General features: G+C 42.7%; 1 protein-coding gene across 1 annotated transcript in view; it reads left to right on the top strand.

Moving 5' to 3' along the window:
- The window catches only part of SEL1L (SEL1L adaptor subunit of SYVN1 ubiquitin ligase), a 44,009-nt gene extending 26,435 nt beyond the window's left edge, over window positions 1–17,574 (top strand). Inside the window, exons 13-21 of the mRNA XM_077323407.1 lie at window positions 409–486; window positions 2,259–2,321; window positions 4,292–4,379; window positions 5,790–5,938; window positions 7,220–7,385; window positions 8,435–8,509; window positions 9,532–9,704; window positions 10,870–10,998; window positions 13,164–17,574. Coding sequence (XP_077179522.1) covers window positions 409–486; window positions 2,259–2,321; window positions 4,292–4,379; window positions 5,790–5,938; window positions 7,220–7,385; window positions 8,435–8,509; window positions 9,532–9,704; window positions 10,870–10,998; window positions 13,164–13,376 — 1,134 coding nt within the window. The 3' untranslated portion in view covers window positions 13,377–17,574. The remainder of the gene's footprint in view (window positions 1–408; window positions 487–2,258; window positions 2,322–4,291; window positions 4,380–5,789; window positions 5,939–7,219; window positions 7,386–8,434; window positions 8,510–9,531; window positions 9,705–10,869; window positions 10,999–13,163) is intronic.
- Window positions 17,575–22,094: the final 4,520 nt, after the last annotated feature.

The following is a 22,094-nucleotide window of genomic DNA, read 5'->3' as shown; positions in this document are numbered from 1 at the left end:
TTTTCCAACAGTCTGCCATTTTCACTCCTGTTATGTATGTTTTGTACAGTCGGTAGCTCTTTTGACATGTAACTGTCTGTAAAAATCAATGACATAGTATATATTACTACCCAATATTAGCTCACCAAGCATTGGCTCAGCGTTTTGTTTTGTTTTCCCCACCAGTTATGTTTGGTTGAAGAAGAGAAGTAGGGGAAAGAAACTTGGGTATTACTTGGCCTAGAATAAAAGGAGGAATTATGTGTGATGGGTTCCCCGAAATCTTATTGAGGCGGTGTGTGTTTTTTCTTGAACATTTATTTAAAACTCATTATTAGTGGTCTATCTTCCTTTTGGGATTCAAGGTGACTTGCAGCATAGATAAAATAGGTAAAAACAAAAATTTAAAATCACAATTTTGATTTGCAGATGTATTCAGAAGGGAGTGATGTTGTTCCCCAGAGCAACGAAACAGCACTGCAGTACTTTAAGAAAGCTGCTGATATGGTATGTCTCTGTTTAGCCCTTGAGTGGAGAATATTTTGTTCATCAATCTTCTGTGGGACTGCGCATGAACAGGCCCACCATCAGATAGGTCTTTACAGCTAAAAGCCTCTGGGGGGGGGGGCACTGTGTGCTGGAGCTAGAAGCTTGTTTCTACCCAGGGACCACATGAAATAATCATGGTGGATTATCAGCTCTTCTTGTGTAAGATGATTCTTCCCTTCCTAGAACTTCCGCTGGAAGAAAAATGTTCTGCATATGGTAGCTATTAGACTTCCAAAACAACTGATTAATGCAGGACCCCATTCTGCAGATTTGGCTACAAGGGCTCCATCGTATTCAGGTGTCAAACTTTATGGAGATCAACAGCATTGCCTATGGAGACTAGGCTTAAAGTTGAGGATTTACCTTTCAAGGGTTCCGCTCTTTTGCCTGCTAAGACAGACAAGATACTGTCCCTGATAAAGGAGAACAAGCCCTCTTTTCTCTACTAGGAGTCTCAGAATGGCTTACATTTGCCTTCCCTTTCCTCTCCCTACAACAGACACCCTGTGAGGTGGGTGAGGCTGAGAGAGCCCTGATATTACTGCTGAGTCAGAACAGCCTTATCAGTGCTGTGGTGAACCCAAGGTCACCCAGTTGGTTGCATGTGAAGGAGCGTAAAATCAAACCAAATTTTCCAGATTAGATGTCCACGCTCCTAACCACTGTACCAAGCTGGATAAGACACTGTTTACTTGCTTTAGTGGCATGAAGAAGGGCAGGAGAGCATAATTTCAGACACTGTCCAGATGGATTGTCAAGTCTGTTAGGGAATGTTATGAGAGGGTTAGACTACCATGCCCATTGAACACACATGCACATTCTACTGGAGCTGTGGCTTTTTCTGCAGCTTTCTTGGATGGATTGCCTTTGATGGAGATATGCAGAGCAGCTACTTGGTCATTGGCAGACACGTCTGTGCATTATGTACTAGATCTACAGGCGAGACATGAGGCATGAGTGGGCAAGGCAGTTCTTCATTTGTTGTTCAAGTGAGGAGCTTGTTAGAATCCCCATGTGAGACTGCACAGAAGATTGATGATGAAAACAAGATTGCACTTAACCTGTAACTCATTCAAATCATTGATTATCTTCTGTGCATGCACACAGTATCCTCCCTCCTGTCCTGCTGTGTGCTCTGCTTTGGGGCTGCTAGAGATACTGAGAGTAAAAGGGGTGCTGCCGCACAGGAGCATGTGGTCCCTGGGTGAGAACAGGTATTACATGCAGACAGAACCTTCTTATCTGAGCAGTAATACAGTGGGCCTTGTACTGAGAGTATGTAGCTGAATTTTGGCTTGAAGTTACTGAGTAAGTTATGCCAATGCAAAGTGAACTAAGCTGAGGCTGAGTATTACTTGACGCACAGGCTAGTAGTGTTTTGGGGGTCTTTCCTGTGCCATGTACAGCAGTTCTGAAGTGTCTTTCCTTCTGGTTATCATTTGTTCATTTCATAGGTCTATCACACCTCACCTAGACTGTAGAACATGACATACACTTGCAGACTTTACATTACATTTCAATTGAAGTAGAGCTGTAGTATAATGCAAGTGGTGCTAAGTAAGGATTTAAAACTGAAACTGCAATACACTAAGCCTCAAACTTGTGGGGGTTTTTTCCATCTTGACTCTGACTATAATTGTGAATGATACAATACATGGTAATCTAGATTCAAATGTATAACTGTGTTATGTATGCTGTGTTATCACATTATTTATCCTTTCATTTTTCAGGGTAACCCAGTGGGACAAAGTGGTCTAGGAATGGCTTATTTGTATGGAAGAGGTGTTCCAGTGGTAAGTTTGCTCAGTATACTTGCCATTTCAGTTTCCTCGGGGCATGATTTCACAGTACAATAGTTAATTTCCACGTCAAATTGGGCTCATTCCCCCTTGTTTGCTACTCAAGAGATCAGTGGAAATTTCAATGAGCAGTCCAACAAACTTTCCATTATATAATACACTTGAGTGTTCCCCTAGTGTCGTGAAAGTGAATCGAAGGCATTATTAGCTGCCAAAGGCCTTAGTCTCATTTCTGTACACTGAGAGAAGAAGAGCAGTGGATATCAAAGCAAAGCTACACTCTTCTGTGGCCACTAATATAAAGGGACTTAGAATGGGCACAGTGTATTTAAGTGTATTAGTTTTGCATGAGTGCAGAGCTATGACATTAGGAAGGTAAATTGGTATTTTTAGAGGTATTCTCCTTTAGCAAAAGTGCTGACTTTGAAAAAGTTCTAGATTGTGGAGAGCAAACGAGGATGGTATTTTCTTCTCCCTTCTTTTTCTCTGTTCCAGGGATTTCACGTAGAATTCAGATAGTCTATTGGTGATGCATAATGATTCCTCTGAAGTAGGCAGAGCTTGAGATATTAAAGGGAATCCAGTCACTCCTGTTTCTAAAATAAGAAACAAGGCTGATTTTCAAAAGTTCAGTTTACCCAAGGTTGACAGGTCTAAGTTTGTTCCAGCATTTCCACTTTCCTTGTAATAATATCCACCTGTTTAATGGAAATGATCATCCCCATGCAAATGATAATCACACAAGCAGCTTCATGGCTGTACACAGACTCATCTGCAAACCAGCTCCTAATGTGAGGTGGAATACTAATAATCCTGTTAGACACATAGTTACAAAAGAGGCTGCCCTTACTCCAAGGAGGTCTGAACACCATAATGAGTTGGGTCCACAGAAACAACTCCCATAGATTTCGGTTCACGAAATACACGAAATACAGACCTAAATGCTGCTGCCGGGGGACACGGATCTTGATGGACTAGCATTTCAGGAGACCTCTGGGGCTACACTGTGAGGAAGGCAAGCAATTTAAAACCTGCTCCTAGAATCCTTGTGCCTACTAAAACCTCTCAGTGGGGCTCTTCCTTCCCTGTTTTTTAATCCTTGGAGCCATCCTTTGAGGTAGAATCATATAATCAGTAGAGTTGGAAGGGACCTCCAGGGTCATCTAGTCCAACCCCCTACACAATGCAGGAACTCACAACTACCTGCCCACCCACAGTGACCCCAATTTCATACCCAAGTGATTCCCCCCCCCAAAAAATCTCTAGAATCCAGCCTGGCCTGGAGGAAATTCACCTACGCCACACCCGCAGTGGTGATCAGCAATTCCCTGGGTATGCAAGGAAGGGCCACAAGAGACAAACACTGGCACATCCCTTCCACTCACAATCTACCTAAGTTCCTAAAATCAGCATTTCCGTCAGATGACTATCTGGCCTCTGCTTTAAAACTTCCAAAGAATGACTTACCACCTCCCGAGGAAGCCTGTTCCACCGAGGAACCGCTCTAACTATCAGGAACTTCTTCTGGATGTTTAGCCAAAAATTCTTTTGAATTAATTTCAACCCATTGGTTCTGGTCCGACCCTCTGGGGCAACAGAAAACAACTCTTCTCCATCTTCTATATGACAGCCCTTCAAGTACTTGAAGATGGATATCTTTTCACCTCTTAATCACCTTCTCTCCTGGCTAAACAGACCAAGCTCCCTCAAGCTTTCCTCATACAACTTGGTCTCCAAACCACTCACCCTCTTCGTAGCCCTCCTCTGGTCATGCTCCAGTTTGTCTACATCTTACTTCAGTTGTGGTGCCTTAAGGTAGCTTAGGTGTAACTGGCTGAAGTTCATCTGGTGAGCTTCATGGCTGTGTGAAGATACAGGGAAAAATAAACAGAGATACAAGTTTTGATCATAGGTCCTTCAGATCCTACCTAGACTAACCACTCTCCTCCAATGGCTCTCTACAGAATTATGACCTGGCACTGAAATATTTCCAAAAAGCAGCAGATCAAGGGTGGGTAGATGGGCAGCTTCAACTGGGCTCTATGTATTACAGTAAGTACCTTAATTGTTTCCCAGTTTTGTAATCCATCTTCACTGCATTATGTGTATGGCATAGTTTATACTGCATTGTTCCTCAGTATTGAGAACTTGTGGTGTTTTGGTTTCTTAACATCCTTTAATTATTATACCTGATTTTGTATCTTGTTTGTATGCATTATGCTGTTCATTGCAGCACTTTTCAATTGTATACACTTTGAGTCTCAGCAAGAAAGGCAGACTATAAATGAAATCGTTGTATAAACCAGTGGCAGCCCTGGAAGGGTTTCCCAAATGCACGGGAGTTAATTTTAATATATTTTTAAACATTTCTTAAACATTTATTGGGTGATACAACCATATATGATCAAGTCAACCTGGACAAAGGGGAGGAGCCTCAGGTGTGCATGTACACAGTAATCACCCCACTTCTGGGGTTTCTTGAAGGCTGAAGAATGTTTCAGGTGTTTCTCAGTGGTAAAAAAGTTGAGAAAGACACTTTTGTATTTGCTGTACTGGTTAAATTCCATTAGGTGGCACTCAAATCCAGATCATTTGAGCTTCTTGCTTTTTTAGAGAAAGGATCCTTGGCAGGCAGAGGCTATAATTCATGACTGCATACTTTATGGGACTTCCTTGTCTAAAAGACAGATTTATTTATTTATATCATATGGCATGTGTGTAGTGTAGCCAGGACATCATCCTACAGTTGTAGGATTGTTTGACAGCCAGGCCAAGATATGTCCAGAGATGCTTTTCCATTGCCTGCCTCCACGTCATGACCCTAGTTATCCTCAGAGGTCTCCAGTCCTAAAAGGTAGATACTGTGTCTGAAGTACATCAAGAGGTTTTATGTCTTCAGTTGATGTGTTCAGTGACTAGGAAAATAAACCTGATTGTGTGGGCATGGGGGGGGGGGTAAATTAATTTATGGCTAAAGTCTTATCACCCATTTAATGAAGATGGTGATGTCTTGTGCTTCTTTTGTCTCAGACATTTGCAGGATTGGGGGAGACTTTTAAATCTAAGGCACACTAACTAATAAGTAGATCACTGACTTTGATAGAACATATTTCTGAGTGAAAGCTTAAGAGGTAGCCTGTAGAGGGGCTGGCAAAATAAGGCTAGAAGGAGATTTAAAAATATTTAGTTATGTATACGAGGTTTTCCAGTCTCTATATGAAACTCATTTAATATAAATGGAACCTAGTAATCATTGTGCACTCTCAGAACTAAATGCTTGCTAGAAAAACGCATTCGTCTCGACTGCTCTATGATAATTGCGATCTTGCTCAGTTTTAATCAAGCTTCTGTACTTTTAAATCTACCAATGGTAGAGAGACTGTAGGTAGACCAAGGGGCATCAGGGCATCATTCCAAATGAGAAGCAACCCTAATCTTCTGCTGCCCCTTCTCCATTCATAGATGGCATCGGAGTCAAAAAGGATTATGCAAAGGCTTTGAAGTTTTTCAACTTGGCTTCTCAGGGAGGTCACATTCTGGCCTTCTATAACCTGGCTCAGATGCATGCCACCGCCACTGGGGTAGATCGTTCCTGTCGTACCGCGGTTGAGGTAAGGATCTCGCACTCCTCTCTTCATGGGGCCAGCATCTCTTCCATTACAGCCAAGCAGCATTTTGCATTCAGAGTTCGGCTCCATTTAATTTTGTCCTGACCAAACAAGACTTTGTGTTGGAGAGGGTGACGGCAGGTAACCAGACCGATCACCTGGAATAAAATTTTCGGTGGCTCTAATTCCTGTGTGTTCAATTAAAGGAACCCAAAGGTTGAGCTGCAACAACAATATTAAAAAAAATATTTACAAATATTTATTAAACAAGGTGCACTGATTCAGTGTAATAAAAACACATATCTAACCGCACATGACAGAATATAGACCAAACACGTTTTGACCCTGAGGGGTCTTCCTCAGTGGTCAAATTATTGTGGGGAATGCTCTCTTGTACAAGATCAAAATCTAAAGGCTTGCTATATGGCAAAGAAAAATCTATTATGTGTTGCTCCAACTAATCTTTCTAAAGTATCTGATTTAGAATATGTACGATCTGAGACCAACCACTCTCAGCTCTTGTCTAGCTATACATCAAGAGTGTATTCACATGTGTGCCAATGCATTCACATGTGTGATGACAAAACCTTTTCTGATGTATCGCTAGGTGCAGTATGAAGTACTAAATAGTTTTCATAACCACGTTATTTTAGGAGTAGTCATTCTTCATGCTCCCTTTCAATATATCTGAATGTTTTTTAAAGTGAACCACGGGAAAGGTCCTGGCCCCTACTTGGTGGAATGAGCTCCCAGAAGAGCTACGGGCTCTGCGGAAGCTTTCAGCGTTCCGCAGGGCCTGTAAAATGGAGCTTTTCCATCAGGTCTGTAGTTGAGGCTGGTACGACCAGGGTGATCTATATGGCCCCCCCTTCCAGGACAGCGTCATGAGTGATGGTTTGCAAGTGACATTTGCACCCTCTTCCCTCCCACCCCTTGTGGTTTTCTGGGGGAATGAGAATTGCAAGCGTTTTGTTTTTTCATCTTCTTCCTTCTCATATCTGTAATTCTGGTTTTTGATTTATGATTGTGTTTCTATGTCTGGCGTTTTAATTGGGGTTTTATGGGATTTTATTCAGATGTTTATTTATAACCCGCCACGTGTCGTCTGGGAGTGGCGAACAATAAATCAAATAAATAATAATAATAATAATAATAATAATAATAATAATAATAATAATAATAATAATAATAAGGCTTTGGGGCACCTAAATTGAGTGCCCTGAATGCACATCAATTCTTTGTATTTAAAGAAGTCACCACCGTCTGCTGTTGCTTTCTTTACAGCTGTTTAAGAACGTTTGCGAACGAGGCCGCTGGTCTGAAAGGTTTATGACTGCCTACAACAGCTACAAAGAAGGCGATGCAAATTCTGCTGTGGTTCAGTATCTCCTGTTGGCGGAGCAAGGCTATGAAGTAGCACAGAGCAACGCTGCCTTTATACTGGATCAAAGTAAGAGAACCGGTTGCAGTGAGGAGAAAAGTAGCTCGTGTTGGGTGAAAAGAGATCAAAATCTTACATCCCAGGCATTCTCCCTTTTGATGATGATAAAACAGTTCACATGATATAGCACAGGAGTTGCCATGTAGTGCTGGGGTCAATTGATTCTGTTCCACTTGTAACATTTTTGCCAAATTGAAATGATGAGCTGTTGTAGTGATTCTTGTAGAATGTCTCACAAGCTGGGCCAGTCTCAAGCTGCAGCTGCTGTTGACTCTTGCTGAATTAAAGTTTAATGAATAGAGGTGTCCCAGTAATATACAAAAGCATCCTTTTAAATCGACCCTATCTACTGTAAGCTCTCAAGGCAGTTTGCCTGCCAGGACAGTCTTAACTCATAAAGTGGCAATAAAACTAGCAGTGGGAAATGGGGATAGGCATGAATCAGTTCATGAGCCAAAACTTGTTATGAATTTGACCCAGTTCATAGCTTCTAAACCAGTGTTCAGGGAAGGTACATTTCCAGAGTTGGGCTATTTAAACTTAACAGCTAAGCAGTGCAGTCCACCATCAGTTGTTAGGTTTAAATGGCTATGAACTATTGAAACTGTCCATTTCACTTCTCCAAGTGGGGGAAAGTGAAATAGCTTCCAGCCATTTAAACGGTCTGTTTCGCTACCCCCTCCTTCAAAATGGAGAGAAGCTAAACCAATCGATGCCATGGCCATTTCAGCATTTCATTTCACTTCCCCTGCAGCTAATGGGAAGACCCACCAAGCTGTTAGGATTAAATGGCTGGCAGCAGCAGGTGTAAACAGTGGCTTCTCAGTTCAGTCACACAGGCATTCAATCTTGTTTTGGCTGCCCTGGCAATGCAGTCCTAATCAGAACTGCATCCTTACAAGTCTGTTGAAGTCAGTGGAGTTAGAAGGGTATAACTGTTAAGGATTGTACTGTGAGCCCCAGGCCTCAGTTTCGGCATAACTAAGCAGAATAGCCTTTCTCCTGGACTTAAAGATGATTTGTGTCTTGATTCTCTCAAACCTTTGTTCAAACTGCAGAAGAAGCCAACATCATAGAAGAAAATGAAACTTACACCAGAGCATTGCTGCACTGGAACAGAGCAGCCTCCCAAGGTTTGTTGCTTTTGAAATGGCCCTGGTTCCGTACAGCTATTTACAATTTCTGCATCATTCCTATACAAAGTAAAAATATAGCATTTACTTTTTTTTAAACCCTCACATTCATTTTTTTTAATTCCTCCCCCCCTAAGAAACTTCATTTTCTGGTGCTAGTGATACTTTGTTACCTTTTTTCTCTGTCAAAATAAACATTTATAAACTTTAAAATATATCTGTTTCACATGATGGTACCCTTTTCATTTACTTTACCCCCTACGTGTCCTCACACTTTGTTCAGAGCATTCACTCAAGAATGGTTATCGACATTTCAGTCTTCATCTTTTGGCTGCAAGAGAACTGAAGTGGAACCAAAGGACATTTTATTTATTCACTTCATTTGCAGTTTGCTTTTCTCCCCGAGCTGGGACCTGGGGAGGGGAGGAGGCTTATATTGTGTTCCTCTCCTCGATCTTTCTTGTAACAGATCATGAAAGGTGAAACTGGGGGAATTAGTTCATCAATAGTCAAGCTTTTTGTAAAGCTTCCTGGTTTCTTCCAGTGCTTTTGCAGAATGGGTGCCAGCCTCCATGGGTTGAACTCCCCAACTCTGCATGCAAAGGGCTTCTCCATGTTCCTCTTACCCTGTAACTCTCATAAAGGTACTGCCACAGGGACCCACGAATAAGCAGCCATGTGGCATGGAGGGAAGGAAATAGCGAGGAGAAGCTTCCGGGCTACTTGCCCTTTTGTCCACTGGGATCCCTTAACCTCCAGCAATTCCTAGTTAGAGGGTCGCTGGGAGCTGCAGAAAAGGAGGAGCAAAGAAGAGTCTCCTCCATGTGCATTTTGGAGTTTCCAGCATTGTATTTTTAGATCAGTACTGCCAATCCAGATGTTTCTGTCCAGTGCTCATCTTCAAATGTAGAGTGGTACTTAGGGTACTGGAGCCTCATAAATTGGTTGAACATATATACATAGCTCATGGGGGCTTTTTCATAGCTGTTCTTCCTTTCTTTTTCTTTTTTTTTAAATAATAGGTTATACTGTTGCTAGACTCAAACTTGGAGATTATCACTTTTATGGCTTTGGCACTGACGTTGATTATGAAACAGCATTTATTCACTATCACCTAGCAACAGAGCATCAGCATAGTGCCCAAGCAATGTTCAACCTTGGGTACATGCATGAGAAGGGTCTTGGCATCAAACAGGTGAGCACAGATTGAGATGCATGGTGTTTATAAGTTTGCTTTCTATAGAAATATAGCTTATTATAGAAATCAGAAGACTGCATTGGTGCCATATGCATAACACACTGAGGGAAGGGAGACTTTGTTCCAGAGCTTACAATCAGACTAGATGGACAGAAGGCCTTCCTCATGAAAAAAAACTTTAGTGTAACACAAGAAGACTTTAATAGCCAGAAGCTGGGGTGCCAGCAGTTTTGCTGCCACAAAGATGTAAAGGAATAATTGTCCAAACTCTTACTATGCCAACCTTACTGGGGGCTTTCCAGTCCTAACTATTTAAATAATGCATCTTTGGTCTGCAGTTTGGAGGTGGGTGATGTAGAGACAGTGTTGAATTCCTGGAGAATTATTGCTAGATAGCCATCTGACGGAGAGGTTGATTCTGTGAAGGCAAAGGGGTGGCAGTCTACAGTAGATGAGCGATTGGAAATCGAATTCAAACTGATTTATTAAGATGGAGAAAACTTAAAATCTCGTGACTGGGAGGAATCTCTACAATTAAAATGAGTGCTGCCAAAACTAAACTTTTTGTTTCTAATGCTACCCATATACATAGAAGAAATAATATTGGAAGAGAGGCAGATACAGATAAATGAATGGCAAAAAACCCTTGTCTCCTCCAGGCCCATTATTTCCCATTGAGGGGGGTGGGGGGTTGACATGACCTTATATCATCATATCACCTAATAAATGTTTAACAAATTCAAAAAATATATATAAAAATTAACCCCAGGTTTTCACATAATCCTATATGAGAAAGCTTGTTCCAATGAATATGTAGAAGTGGCAAAAATGTGAATGTTGAAAACATAGCAATGATGAAACCAGTGTAGTAGTCAGTCAATTATGAAGTTTGAAATGTAAAACGTAAGTGATGAATACAATTGTACTCCAACAGAAACGAGTATTTTATAGACAATACCTTAAAGTTATAATGAAGGGGATGAAAGAGAAATTATTCTGTGTCCTGTACATTATTGTCGTTGACAAATGTAATTATGTTGTATATTCCATTTATTTCTTTTTCTATGCCCTTGGTTTTTTTAACCTAATTTGTTTTTAAGCAATGCATCTTTGACACTTAACTCACAACATTGGCACGTAAACGTATCCGGTATATTTCCAGGATATCCACCTTGCAAAACGCTTCTATGACATGGCAGCTGATGCCAGTCCCGATGCTCAAGTTCCTGTCTTTCTTGCACTCTGCAAATTGGGAATAATATATGCCTTCCAGTACATACAAGAAACCAACGTAAGTAACCCAGTGGAGCCACAGGCAAGGAACGTTATCTTCAGTATCTTAGCAAATGATATCATGTGAAAAACATTGTAAGGTGCAGAAACATTTACTGTAGCTGCAACTGGCTGTAGCAGTGGTATGGTCCAAGGTGGTAGGTTAACATTTCCCTGGTTGCTCATTCCACCTTTTAATACTCACTTGTATTTTTGTTTCTTCATTTCACTGAATGCTTGATATTTCTTGTCACCCTTAGTTTGCTAGCAAGTTAAGCTGTGTTCAAAACAGCAAGTACTCCTGTTTTTGCTGGCTGACTCATTTGGCTACTCTGGACGTATGAGTAATCAGACTGGTCCATAATGCACAGGGCCCCTCTTTGTCATTGATGCAGGAGTTGTTCTGAAATGGTTGAAGGCTCATCTTTCAGTGTCACTGAAAGTCTTGTGCAGTCCAGCACTTGCATTGTATGATGCAACATGGTTGTGGCCCTCTGAACCACTCCAAGGAAAAGCTGCCACTCATTCAGTTCCGGGAAGGAGGCTAGCTTGGCTTGGAGCCACTACGTAGCCTCTTTCCATGCCCAGGCATCTTGGCAAAATAAGGATAAAATTAGAAGCTGCACACAATCTGTAATGACTGTGTATTTCAGTGCATCCATCTGCTGCTGCAGTTCAGCGTAACCTGACAGTACAAGCCATGAAGCAGGAGAATGTACAGGAATAGCAAGCAGAAGTGAAGAATGTGCCTATATCCCTTCTGAAGCCTTCACTGTGTAAATTTCTTCTTTAGCTAAAGAAGGCTAGATGGAAGGGCTTGTCACGGATCAGAAGAAGATCTAGCTTTTTATACTCCGCTTTGCTCTACCTGAAGGAGTCCCAAAGGAGCTTAGAGACACTTTTCCCTTCCTTTCCCATAACAAACACCCTGTGAGGTGGTGTTGTGTTCTGAGAACAGCCCTGAGATCTGTGAGAAGCCCAAGGTCATCCAGCTGGCTGCATGTGCAGGAGTGGGGAATAGAACCCGGTTCTCCAGATTAGCATTCGGTGCTCTTTAACCACTGCACCCTGCTGGCTCTCAGTCTACCACAGAACTGTTCTCTGTGTATGTGAGGGTGGATTATCAAATAGGAAGGGTTGAGCAGAATTTGAGTTGCTTTTGCCTTTTATTTTTGTGAGAGATCAGAACACCTCTTTACACAGGAGTGCAGGTGGCTGAATTTGCTGTGTACAACCCCAGGATCAAGGAAAGGAGAAAAATCATTGATTTGATGTCTCTTTAACAGAAAGAAGGGGTAAAAATCCATCAGCCAGAGAAAAGTGCACCTTAAAGACTAACACAATTTCTAACAGGGTAGGAGCTTTCCCAAATCACTGCTCACTTCTTCAGATATTGATTTGAATAATGTTGAAAAAGGGAGCAGTGACTGTCACGAAGTTTGTTAATCTTTAAGGTGCTACTGGAAACTTGCTCTCTTCTACTCCTAAAGACAGGCTAACATGGCTACCCATCATGATCTATGATATAACATTTCCAGGTTTTGCACAGATCGGGCCGCGCCCGCGGATCGGGCCGTGAGGGCGCGGCCTGCACGGGCGCAGCCCGGCCCTGATTCCCTCTTCCCGCCCTCCCGCAGTAAGAAGCTTCCCGGGCCGCAGGCTTGCGGCCTGGGAAGTTTTTTACTGTGGGGGGGGGGCGGGGAGAGTGAGCTGCGGCCCGGCGCCATGGCCTTCGCGGCCCGACGTCGGGCCGCGGCCCGCAGGTTGGGGACCACTGCACTAAGGGACCCATTGAAAATGGAAGCATGCTTCACAGCAGAGGTTAGCATGCATGCATACAGCTCCTTCATAAGATCCAGCCATATGTGTTGAGCTAGTAGCAGGGAGATTGAGGTTCAGATCCCCACTCAACCATGGAACCCTGAGGCCGTTACTTCCTCTCAGTAGAGGCAAACTGCTGGAGAAGGAAGTCACATCCAGATCCTTGAGGGACAGGTGAGGTAAACATATGGTGGTGCTTCAAGTTTTCTAGAGACAGATTGTGTGAAATATGTGCTAAGATTGCCTCTCTGGGAGAAGTTGCTGACGCACACTGCAGACAATTTTTTACATATCTTCTTTGTATTTTCTCCCTGCTATTTTAAAACAACAAAAAACTTCCAGTGTCTCTTTTTCCCTTGTTAGATCAAAGAGGCATTCTCCCACCTCGACATGGACCAGCTCTTGGGACCGGAGTGGGACCTTTACCTCATGACCATCATTGCTCTGCTCTTGGGCACAGTCATAGCTTACCGGCAGAGGCAGCATCAGGCTATCCCCAGGCCTGCTGGACCCCGGCCAGCTGTTCCTCCCCAAGAGCCTCCTCCTCCTCCTCCAGAACATCAGCCGCAGCAATAGCAAAAGCCGAGGGTCTCGATGAAGTGGACTGGATTTTTTTCCCAGCTGTGACTGCTCTTGTGTTGCGTTCTGAAAGCTGCTGAGAACAATGCCTTTTTTTTTCCCCCAGGGATATGCAACTTTCTTGAAGACTGAGATGAATGTTATTTCAATGCCAATGAAATAACACAATGGTTTGGGGGTGTTGGGGGAGGCGCAAGACACAAGTGTGCTACTGCAGAAGTGATGCCTGCTGTATCCAGATTGTTACTCAGAGCCCTCTTGCCATCCTGCTGTGAGAGATTGGCCTCCCCGGTGGAAGCTGGCCCTATCCAGGAAGGAAAAGGTTGTTGTGAGGCTCCATACGGCACTGGAGAATCAGACCTGCACTCTCCAAGGCAGAAGGCCAGCTCTGTTCTCAAGTGCGTTTGACATTGTGATAAGCCTGATGCTTTCTCTCCCCCTGTTCTCCCAGATTTGTTCTTTAAAAGCTGTCTTAACCCCTTGATAGTATTTTTGTATCTGTTCTGGCTGGTTTAACCTGGATACAACAGTCATAAGAAGCAGATAAAGACAATCAGTCAGTCCTGTGAGGAGTATACTACTTGTTCTCTGTGGTCTGCGCTTATCCCTCTTGCACATACCCTTTTGCTAGTAGGAAGAACTGCCCAAAAGGTTTAGGGATAATGGACTACATTGGTCACATGGAAATATAATCTAACAAAGCCCTTGAGTATGCAGAATTCAAATGTGTCTCTCTTAAGAATTCAGAATTCAAATGTGTCTCTAACTTGGAGGGGGAGGGAGTCACAGGTCTAGCTTTTCCTTTTCCTTTAAAAAGATGGGTGATCTCCAGATTGGCACCAAGTATTAGAGGATCCTTCTGAGTTTAACAGTAGTCGATCGCTTTAAAGATCTTTGTCTTATGAAGTGGTGGTGGTTTGCTTTTTAGATTCTTACAGTTGCTCTAATGAGGCAGATTTATCTTAACTAGATCTCATAAGCGGAGGGGTGTGTGGAGCTATAAAGTAACATATCTCATCTGAATACACGTCTTCCAATTTGTATTGGAGGTGACATCTAACATTACTGGCTAATGGCCTTACTGTTTAGGCCATATGATTCTAATCCCCCAAACTCTTGTGCTAGTCAGGATGTCAGGAGATAGCATCCATTAGATCTGTCGGCATTTCAGTAGAGATGCTGAAAATTTCCAGTTTGCTTGTCACAAAACAGCAGTTTAAGAGCCACCTTTGTAGTAGAAAAAACCTCATCCGTTTTCTTTGCAAACCCATTCCAGTTTAACCAAGTTAATATTTCACGTAAAAATGCGATAACTTTTTGACAGAAGACCTAGACAGAAATATGTTATTTTTACTGCTTCACTGGCAAATAGCAGGGTCTGTTTCCAAAGCCACACCTGATGAGCTGTCATTGCTATAGGCAAGAGTGTGGGGCTTGTATGTTGATCCTTAGCTCATACTGTGCATTTAAGGAGCACCTACTTCACTTTTTGTGTCTATTGGTAGTCTTGGGTACCTGGTTTATAATTTTAACTACTATTGGAACACCTTGTGCCACCTCCACAAAACAAGGCACTGTATGGTTGTGAAGTAGAAGCATATTGTTGAACAAGAATGCTTTACTGTTGTCTGGGAAAGGCTTCCAGACCACAAAGCATTGTGGTTGCAGATCAACTACAAGGTTACAAAGGCAGACAATCTTGTAAGTAGAGTAGATAGTCTTCAAATGGGTGAGGAGGAAATATTCTTCCTGTCATGAGTAAAAAGTATCAAATGTCATAATCTTCAAACAGGCCACAATTCAAAGAAGCATGACTTTGCGGCTGGGAAGGAAGAGAAGTATTTGACCCATCTGTGGCTCCTGCAGCTCTAGAGGAAAGTTGCTGAAATGCTTGATTTGAGTGAGGTCCAAGTAATATGCATATTCCATGATCCTTCGGTCCTGTTCGCTTGTATCACACTGAAACCAAATTTTACTTTCTCTAGAACTGCACATTGGTTCTTCATTTCCTTTTGACATTAATAACTATTGCAGCAGTTATTTATGAGTGACTGGACCCTGTTAAACCTCTTGTTTGTTAAAAGGACATAAAGATTGCATCTTGCTTTTTCGTTTCCACTTAATGATGGAAGAACTATAGCCTTCATATCTACCTTCTCTACTAGCCTGGACTTTGGAGAAAAAAAAGGAAATACTGCCTAATATTTAGCTTTTTGAGTTGTTTTTCTTTCCTCTTAAATACAAAATGAGCAATAAGGTTCTCTTCCCTCACCCCATGCATTCTCTGGGCCTTCCCATTTTTCCCCAATAGTAACCATTTGCCTATGATTTAGTTGGCACTAGATACATGGAGAAACATCAAGCTAACTCAGGGATTTAAGTATATTGAGTAGATCTTCTAGGTTTTCTGCCTAGTATGCAGTGACTTTGGCCATTCTGTGCTAACCAGTGTGAATGCTGTTTTTTTAACAAACCGTCATATCAAAACACAGTCCGTGCTAAGAAAATAATGTTTGGCTTCTAAGTTCTGTTATGCAATGGGATTTTGAAGACTGTTCTCTTTCTTTGTTTAGAAGAGTATCTTCTTAGAAGAACTGGAGAGCATGTTGGGTTTTAATTATCCAGTTTGAATGGACCACTTAACCAAAAAGTTATATTCAGTAGTGATTTGCTTTCGAAAGCATTGCAATCAGTGGTAACTGTAATGGAATGACTCCGATCCTACACCTTGTTTCCCCGTTGTGCTTTGCAGAGGCAGTCATCTGATGCAGAGCACATTACTCCTGTGCTGGGCACTTTTTAGCTTCTTGAAAGTTGCTGGCCTTGCATGAGCAGAAGTGCCTAGCGCTCCAGGAACGCACACCTTGCAATGGACAAAGGAAGCACAGGTGGATAACAAAGTAAAAGATCCACGCCTGTGTATTTGGAAGTCTCTCCTGAGAATTCTTCAAAAAGCAGCAATGTTTTAAGTGAGGGAATTAACTTGAGTCTTAAGTCACTACTCCAAAAGTCCTCAAGATACTTGAAATAGCAATGTTCTACCACAAGTCTGGTCAGGCTTCTGAGTTCTGCCACCACCATCTTAGTCACCTGTGGCTGCTCTCCAAATACACTACCCCATAAAGATGTTTTGTTATATATGTGAACTATTTTGGTTGACTTCTCCAGAAGGGAAAGTTGGTTGGGGCTTGCCTTTAAAAACAAAAGTCATTAGTCATTTGCCAGGCTGTTTACCTTGAATGGGCTGAGGAATGAAGGATAGTGCTCCGTATTCTTGTGTACATCCAGTCCCCAAGGTCGCCAAACTTAACTGGGACTGTGTTAGACTCAGCTTTTAACACTAGGCACCACATCCGCTGGAACAACTAAGATGGGATGTAAAGATGCAGCACCTTGTGAAGTAAATTGTCAATGCTGAGTGGGCAACATATAGTCAGGTGTGTAGCCAAGTTGGTCTGAAGCAGCAGAACAAAGTTTGGGTGTAGTGAAACCTTTTAAGACCCAACAAAGTTTTTATTCATGGTATAAGCCTTCGTGTGCAAGCACACTTCTTCAGATACAAACATAGGTGGAACATCAGCATCACTTGCAGGCCACGGATTCCTGGCTCCACTAACTTGTTTCATTGGAACTTGGGTTGTATTCCCAAGGGTGTACAGTACATGCATGGATTTCTGCCCATCAACACTAGGACTAATTTCCAAGTAAATACGCTGAAGAGTCAATGGCAAGCTAGGGCTGGCATAAACTGGGATTGTTACCACAGTCTGCAGACTGTTGAGGTGTTATTTCCAACAAGGGTTAAGACAAGGGTTAAAATTTGATTTTACAATTGGGGTCAAACTGTTTTCACTGCATGACCAGGTTTGCTTATTTTAAGCAGAATACTTATAGACTGACCCATTCCACCATCCCTCCCCCCCCCCCCCGCTTGGTATGATTTGAGAAATGCAGTTGAATGAGTTTAATTGGAGAGGGCTGGTTTAAAAATTGGGTTTTTGTTTCACGTTGGCCTGCGTCATTAAAGGTCAGAGGGGTTTTGTAAATTCTCTTTTGTATTTAAGATGATGCAGTATAAAAGCTGGAAAAAAGTGTAATATAACTGTAAACAAATCCTGTTAATAGAAAGATGTACAGATTCATTTTGTACTATATCTTATTGAATAAAAATGCCACTTTTGTGATTGGCCTGTAATGCTCTAAGAACTTGGGTTCTTGTTTCCTAACAATACAGTGTATATCTGAATGGTGTGCTCCAATCTCAGATTTGGCACTCTTTGCGGTGCTTTACAGGGCCATTCTGCACATGTGTACTGGGAAGTAAGTTCCATAGAATCCAGTATGTCTTCTTCCCAAGAAAATGTGCCCAAGTTCAGAATGTTGGACTTCCAACTAGATTTTATTAAATCAGGTGCAAGGTGTTGGTATTAACCTTTAAAGCCTAAATGGTCACTGCCTTTACCCTTATAATCCCCCAAAAACGTTATCCTCAGATCAAGATCTGCTCAGAGCCCCCAGCCACACAGAGGTGAAACTGGCCTCATTGCTAGGTGGAGGAGACAGAAGATCGGATTCCTTCTAGAGGACTCCTTTGTGTGGGTGTTTTAGAGGGTTGACTGTTTTGTTTAAATTTTTAAATTGTATGCTGATTTTACTGATGTTACCTACCCTGAGTGTTCAGAAGGGCAGACTATAAATAAAAATTATTATTAAAAGAGGACATTAGTATGGTCCCTAGTAGAGATGATTCTCACAATGAGTTTATGTTCTTTTGTGGTATAAGTACAGAGGAGAGCAACCAAGATGATTAGGAGATTGGAGCACTTTCACTATGAGGAAAGGCTGAAGAATCAGTTTAGAAAAGTGGTGACTAGGAGGGGACATGATAGAGGTTTATAAAATTATGCAAGGGGTGGAGAGAATTGATCAGGATCCCAAAATATTGGCACTCAAGGGCATCCAGTGAAACTGTTGGACAGTAGGTTCAGGATGGACTAAAGGAAATCCTACTTTACATAGTAATTAAAACGTGGAATTTACTGCCAGAGGATGTAGTGATGGCCACAGGGATAATAAACAGCTTTAAAAGGGGAATTAGATTCATGGGGAATAGGTCTATCAGTAGCAGCAGAGGGATTCTGAGGCATTAATCTTTTGAACACTCGAGCCAGGAGGCAATATCCGGGGAAGGCCTCAGGTTCTATTCCCTGTTGTTGGCCTTCCAGGGGAAGTGGTTGGCCACAGTGTGGAACAGGATGCTGGACTAGATGGACCATTGGTCTGAGCCAGCAGGGCTCTTTTTATGTTTTGAATATTGGGAGCAGATGGAAGAAGGTTGTGAGTGAGTGGAAGAGATTAGGTGTGAGTGAGTGTAAGAGTAGTGAGATTAGGAGTAGAACTATTATGGATGGGGGAAAGTTAAGGGTATAGGAAGTGAGTTGATAAATTGGTGTTAGAAATTGTCATGCAGGCCAGCTGCACATGATACCCAAGTAGAAATTGCTAATGATGAGTGATCTTGATGTTATAGGTTCAACATCTACCAGGATAATTAGAACTGTGGAAGGGGGACTGGGAGGATCAGGGATCCCAACAAATGGAGGGTATGGCAGGTATGGTGGTAGGAGCAGATTTGACAACAGAAAAGGCAGGTGATGGAATTGGCTTCCCAGTGATGGGTCCTATACAGCTATGCTCATATCCCTTCTAATTTCCGTCCCATCTCCATAAATGTGGGGATGGAATCTTCTAGGGGAATAAACCCATCTCCAACCCTATTATTGTGTGATGCCAGGGCAATCAACAAGTTCTTGACTCAGCAGGCATACTTTATGGAGCTCAAGGTAGACCTGATGTGAGTGACTGAGGCCTGGGTGAAGGAAGGCGAAACAGTTGCCCTAAAAAAACTTGCTCCCCCAGGTTCTTCATCCTTCATCAGTCTCAGACATCGGGTCAGGTGTGGCAATCCTAGCTCTGGAGGTTTATTCCTTCACAATATTCCCAGGACCATTAATTTCAGGTACTGAATGTGCTGGCCTGCAGTGAGATCTGGTCAAGAGCTTGGCTATCTGGTTGGTGTACCATCTGCCATGGTCTGTCGAGCCTGCTTGAGGCAGTGGTTATCTGGGCCCTGCAGTTCCCTAAACTGATAGTTTTGTGGGATTTCAATGTCCATGCGGACCTCCCAGGCTCAAGTCCTGGCTTGAACCTGCTGTAGACCATAGTAAGGGTTCGTCATAGTTATGACTCCAGAATTTGATGAGCTGAGAGCCAAGGTGATAACCGATACACTGTAACTTGAAAATATTGGAAGTCTCACAGTCACTGAAGAAGACAGGGAAAACGTAATTGAGTAACCCATTGTGTTCTAATGAGAATTGACTACTGGAAGAATAAATGAATATTTGATTTGACTTTACATGCCTGTGGAATTCCATTTTGAATCATATTGGACGTGCTGTAGTCCATGGCAACACTAAGGCTTTCGCAAATTGTTGCTGGTTCTGGCCATCAAGCAGGCCAAACCCTGGAGCTGATCTTTAGTGCAGGGTTGGGTATAAAACTGATGGCAGTGAACCCCATCCCATGGTCAGATCATTATGCCCTGAAGGCCAGTCTCAGGGGGCCAACTCTGAATAGGCAGAGGGTTTCCTGAATGCAGGACATGATAACTGGTGAGTTTTTCATGGACAGGCATCACTGGATATTGGCCACTATCAAGATCACTCCCCAGTGTCCTGCTCTGTGCTTCCATCTCAAGCAAGCCCCTTGGTACACTGAGGAGTTGCACAAGAGGAAAATGGAACTGAGACAACTAGAGTGACTGTGGAAGAAGACTCACAATGAAGCATCAAGAACATCTTATGATATGACAATGAAGGTTGCTAAACAAGAGTTCTTTGCAACTTCCATCACATCCACCTGCTCTCACCCAGCACAATTGTTTAGGGTAATTCAGTATTTTACAGTTCTGGGAGGTAGTCCATAAATTTGCATGTTTGAAAATGGTAAAGGGATGAAAGGGCCCAAAATAATTGCCCTTCACCCTTGATGTCAAATTCAGTCACAGCTCTTCTTCACCCAGTGGGAGAATTCTCAAAATGTATCTTATGTTACGCATGGCAGGACCACTGCCTCACCAACTGGCACACTGTCTTCTACAACCCAGGGGCACCCCTCTATAGTCTAGGCTTAAGCCAAAGTCAGGTCAGACTCCATCTTAAAGAGCTTGCTCTTGGCCACAGATTCAGAAAGGCAGTGTCTGCCTGACACAAGAACCTCCTGACTCAAGATTGTTCTCCACCTAAACCCCCAGCCACCCCATTATATTGCTGATTTAGTGGACCAGCTAAAACATGTTTGCCCAGGGGCTCCTAGGCAAACATCTTTGGTCCCTACTTGGTCCCTCTGCCATGGGAAATCTCTTCCCCAAACCCTGCAGCTAGACCTATTGAGACATGATGGCTCCCATTTCTTAGACCCATTAACGCCCATCAACAGCCATCTCCAGATCTGGCCAGGGCATTGCCCGACATCCTGACCCATGGAAAATTCCATCATGTGCTCACCTAAGCCACATCACCTCGCCCCCTCCCCCAAAACCCTATATAAACCATGGCTGTAAACAGCCTCTCTGGGTGCTTTCCAACACAGGATCCATTGGAAACTCCCGTCATGCTGGCTTGTGTTGCTGATCTCTGACTCTCTACAGGAATGGTAATTATACAGAACTTTCTTTTCCCACCCTGATTCTTCTCTATACAACTGCTTGTTAGGATATATTTATGCTTTTATTATTTTCTTTCCAATAAAGACAATTTTTACAATTTACCAATGTTGTCTGCCTTGAGTTCTTAAGGGTTTAATTACCTCATAAACACTGGCATTTGATCCTTAAATGCTGTTACCCCCCCCCCCCCCCTTGCTGCTCAGCTAGTTCCCCATGGCTTGATACACGTGCCTCAGGACACGTGTAAGCACGATTCGGGTAACACTTGTCATGTGTTAGAATGAATACTCAAACGAAATGTGCAGAAGGCATTTTTTAAAATGCTTTGTAATTTCCCGTCTTCCCACTCCACACCTGCCCCAGCAAAAAGCAAACTTGTGAACTTGAATACATTTTTCTGCTTTTGCACAGTTGTCAACAATAGATTCGGGTGGGCAATTGCCCTTAGAGTGTGGGCTAGCACAGACAATTAAGTATCCTATACTAAAATATAAATTTAATTTAGAAGGCCTGTGTTTATGGGGGCTGCTGCCAAAAAGTGGGCAGAAAAGAATCCCATCCTTAAGCTCCTTTAATTGAGGCCTAATAGGGCTTTATTTACTGAGTGACGTTCTTTGCCTCCTGGTCCAGAAAAGTTTCAGCTTTCTAGTCCTACACATTTAAGGTTTTATTAAAGGGAATTATGCTTTTTTTCGCAGGCCTGCTGGCAACCCTGATTCCGACACGCTAGCTGAAAATGGTGTTTTCTGGTTCAGTCACAGGCTATGGGTCTTCTTAAATAATTCTGCTAATCTATTAGTGCTCCCTGGCACCCAAGACATATGCTTGACCTCGACCAGAGCCAGGCCTTTTTCAGCCCCTCCTCCAGCCTAGTGGAATAAGTTGCCATCTGAGATTAGGGCCCCAACAGAGCTATCACAGTTCCACAGGCACTCTTCCACCAGGCCTACGGTTGAAGCCAGGGTGGCCAAAGATCATCAGGGTCT

The sequence above is a fragment of the Paroedura picta genome, chromosome 2 (assembly GCF_049243985.1).
Source record: "Paroedura picta isolate Pp20150507F chromosome 2, Ppicta_v3.0, whole genome shotgun sequence".
Lineage (NCBI taxonomy): Eukaryota > Metazoa > Chordata > Lepidosauria > Squamata > Gekkonidae > Paroedura > Paroedura picta.
The sequence above is the reverse complement of the archived record's forward strand: the minus strand, read 5'-3'. Positions and strand labels throughout refer to the sequence as shown.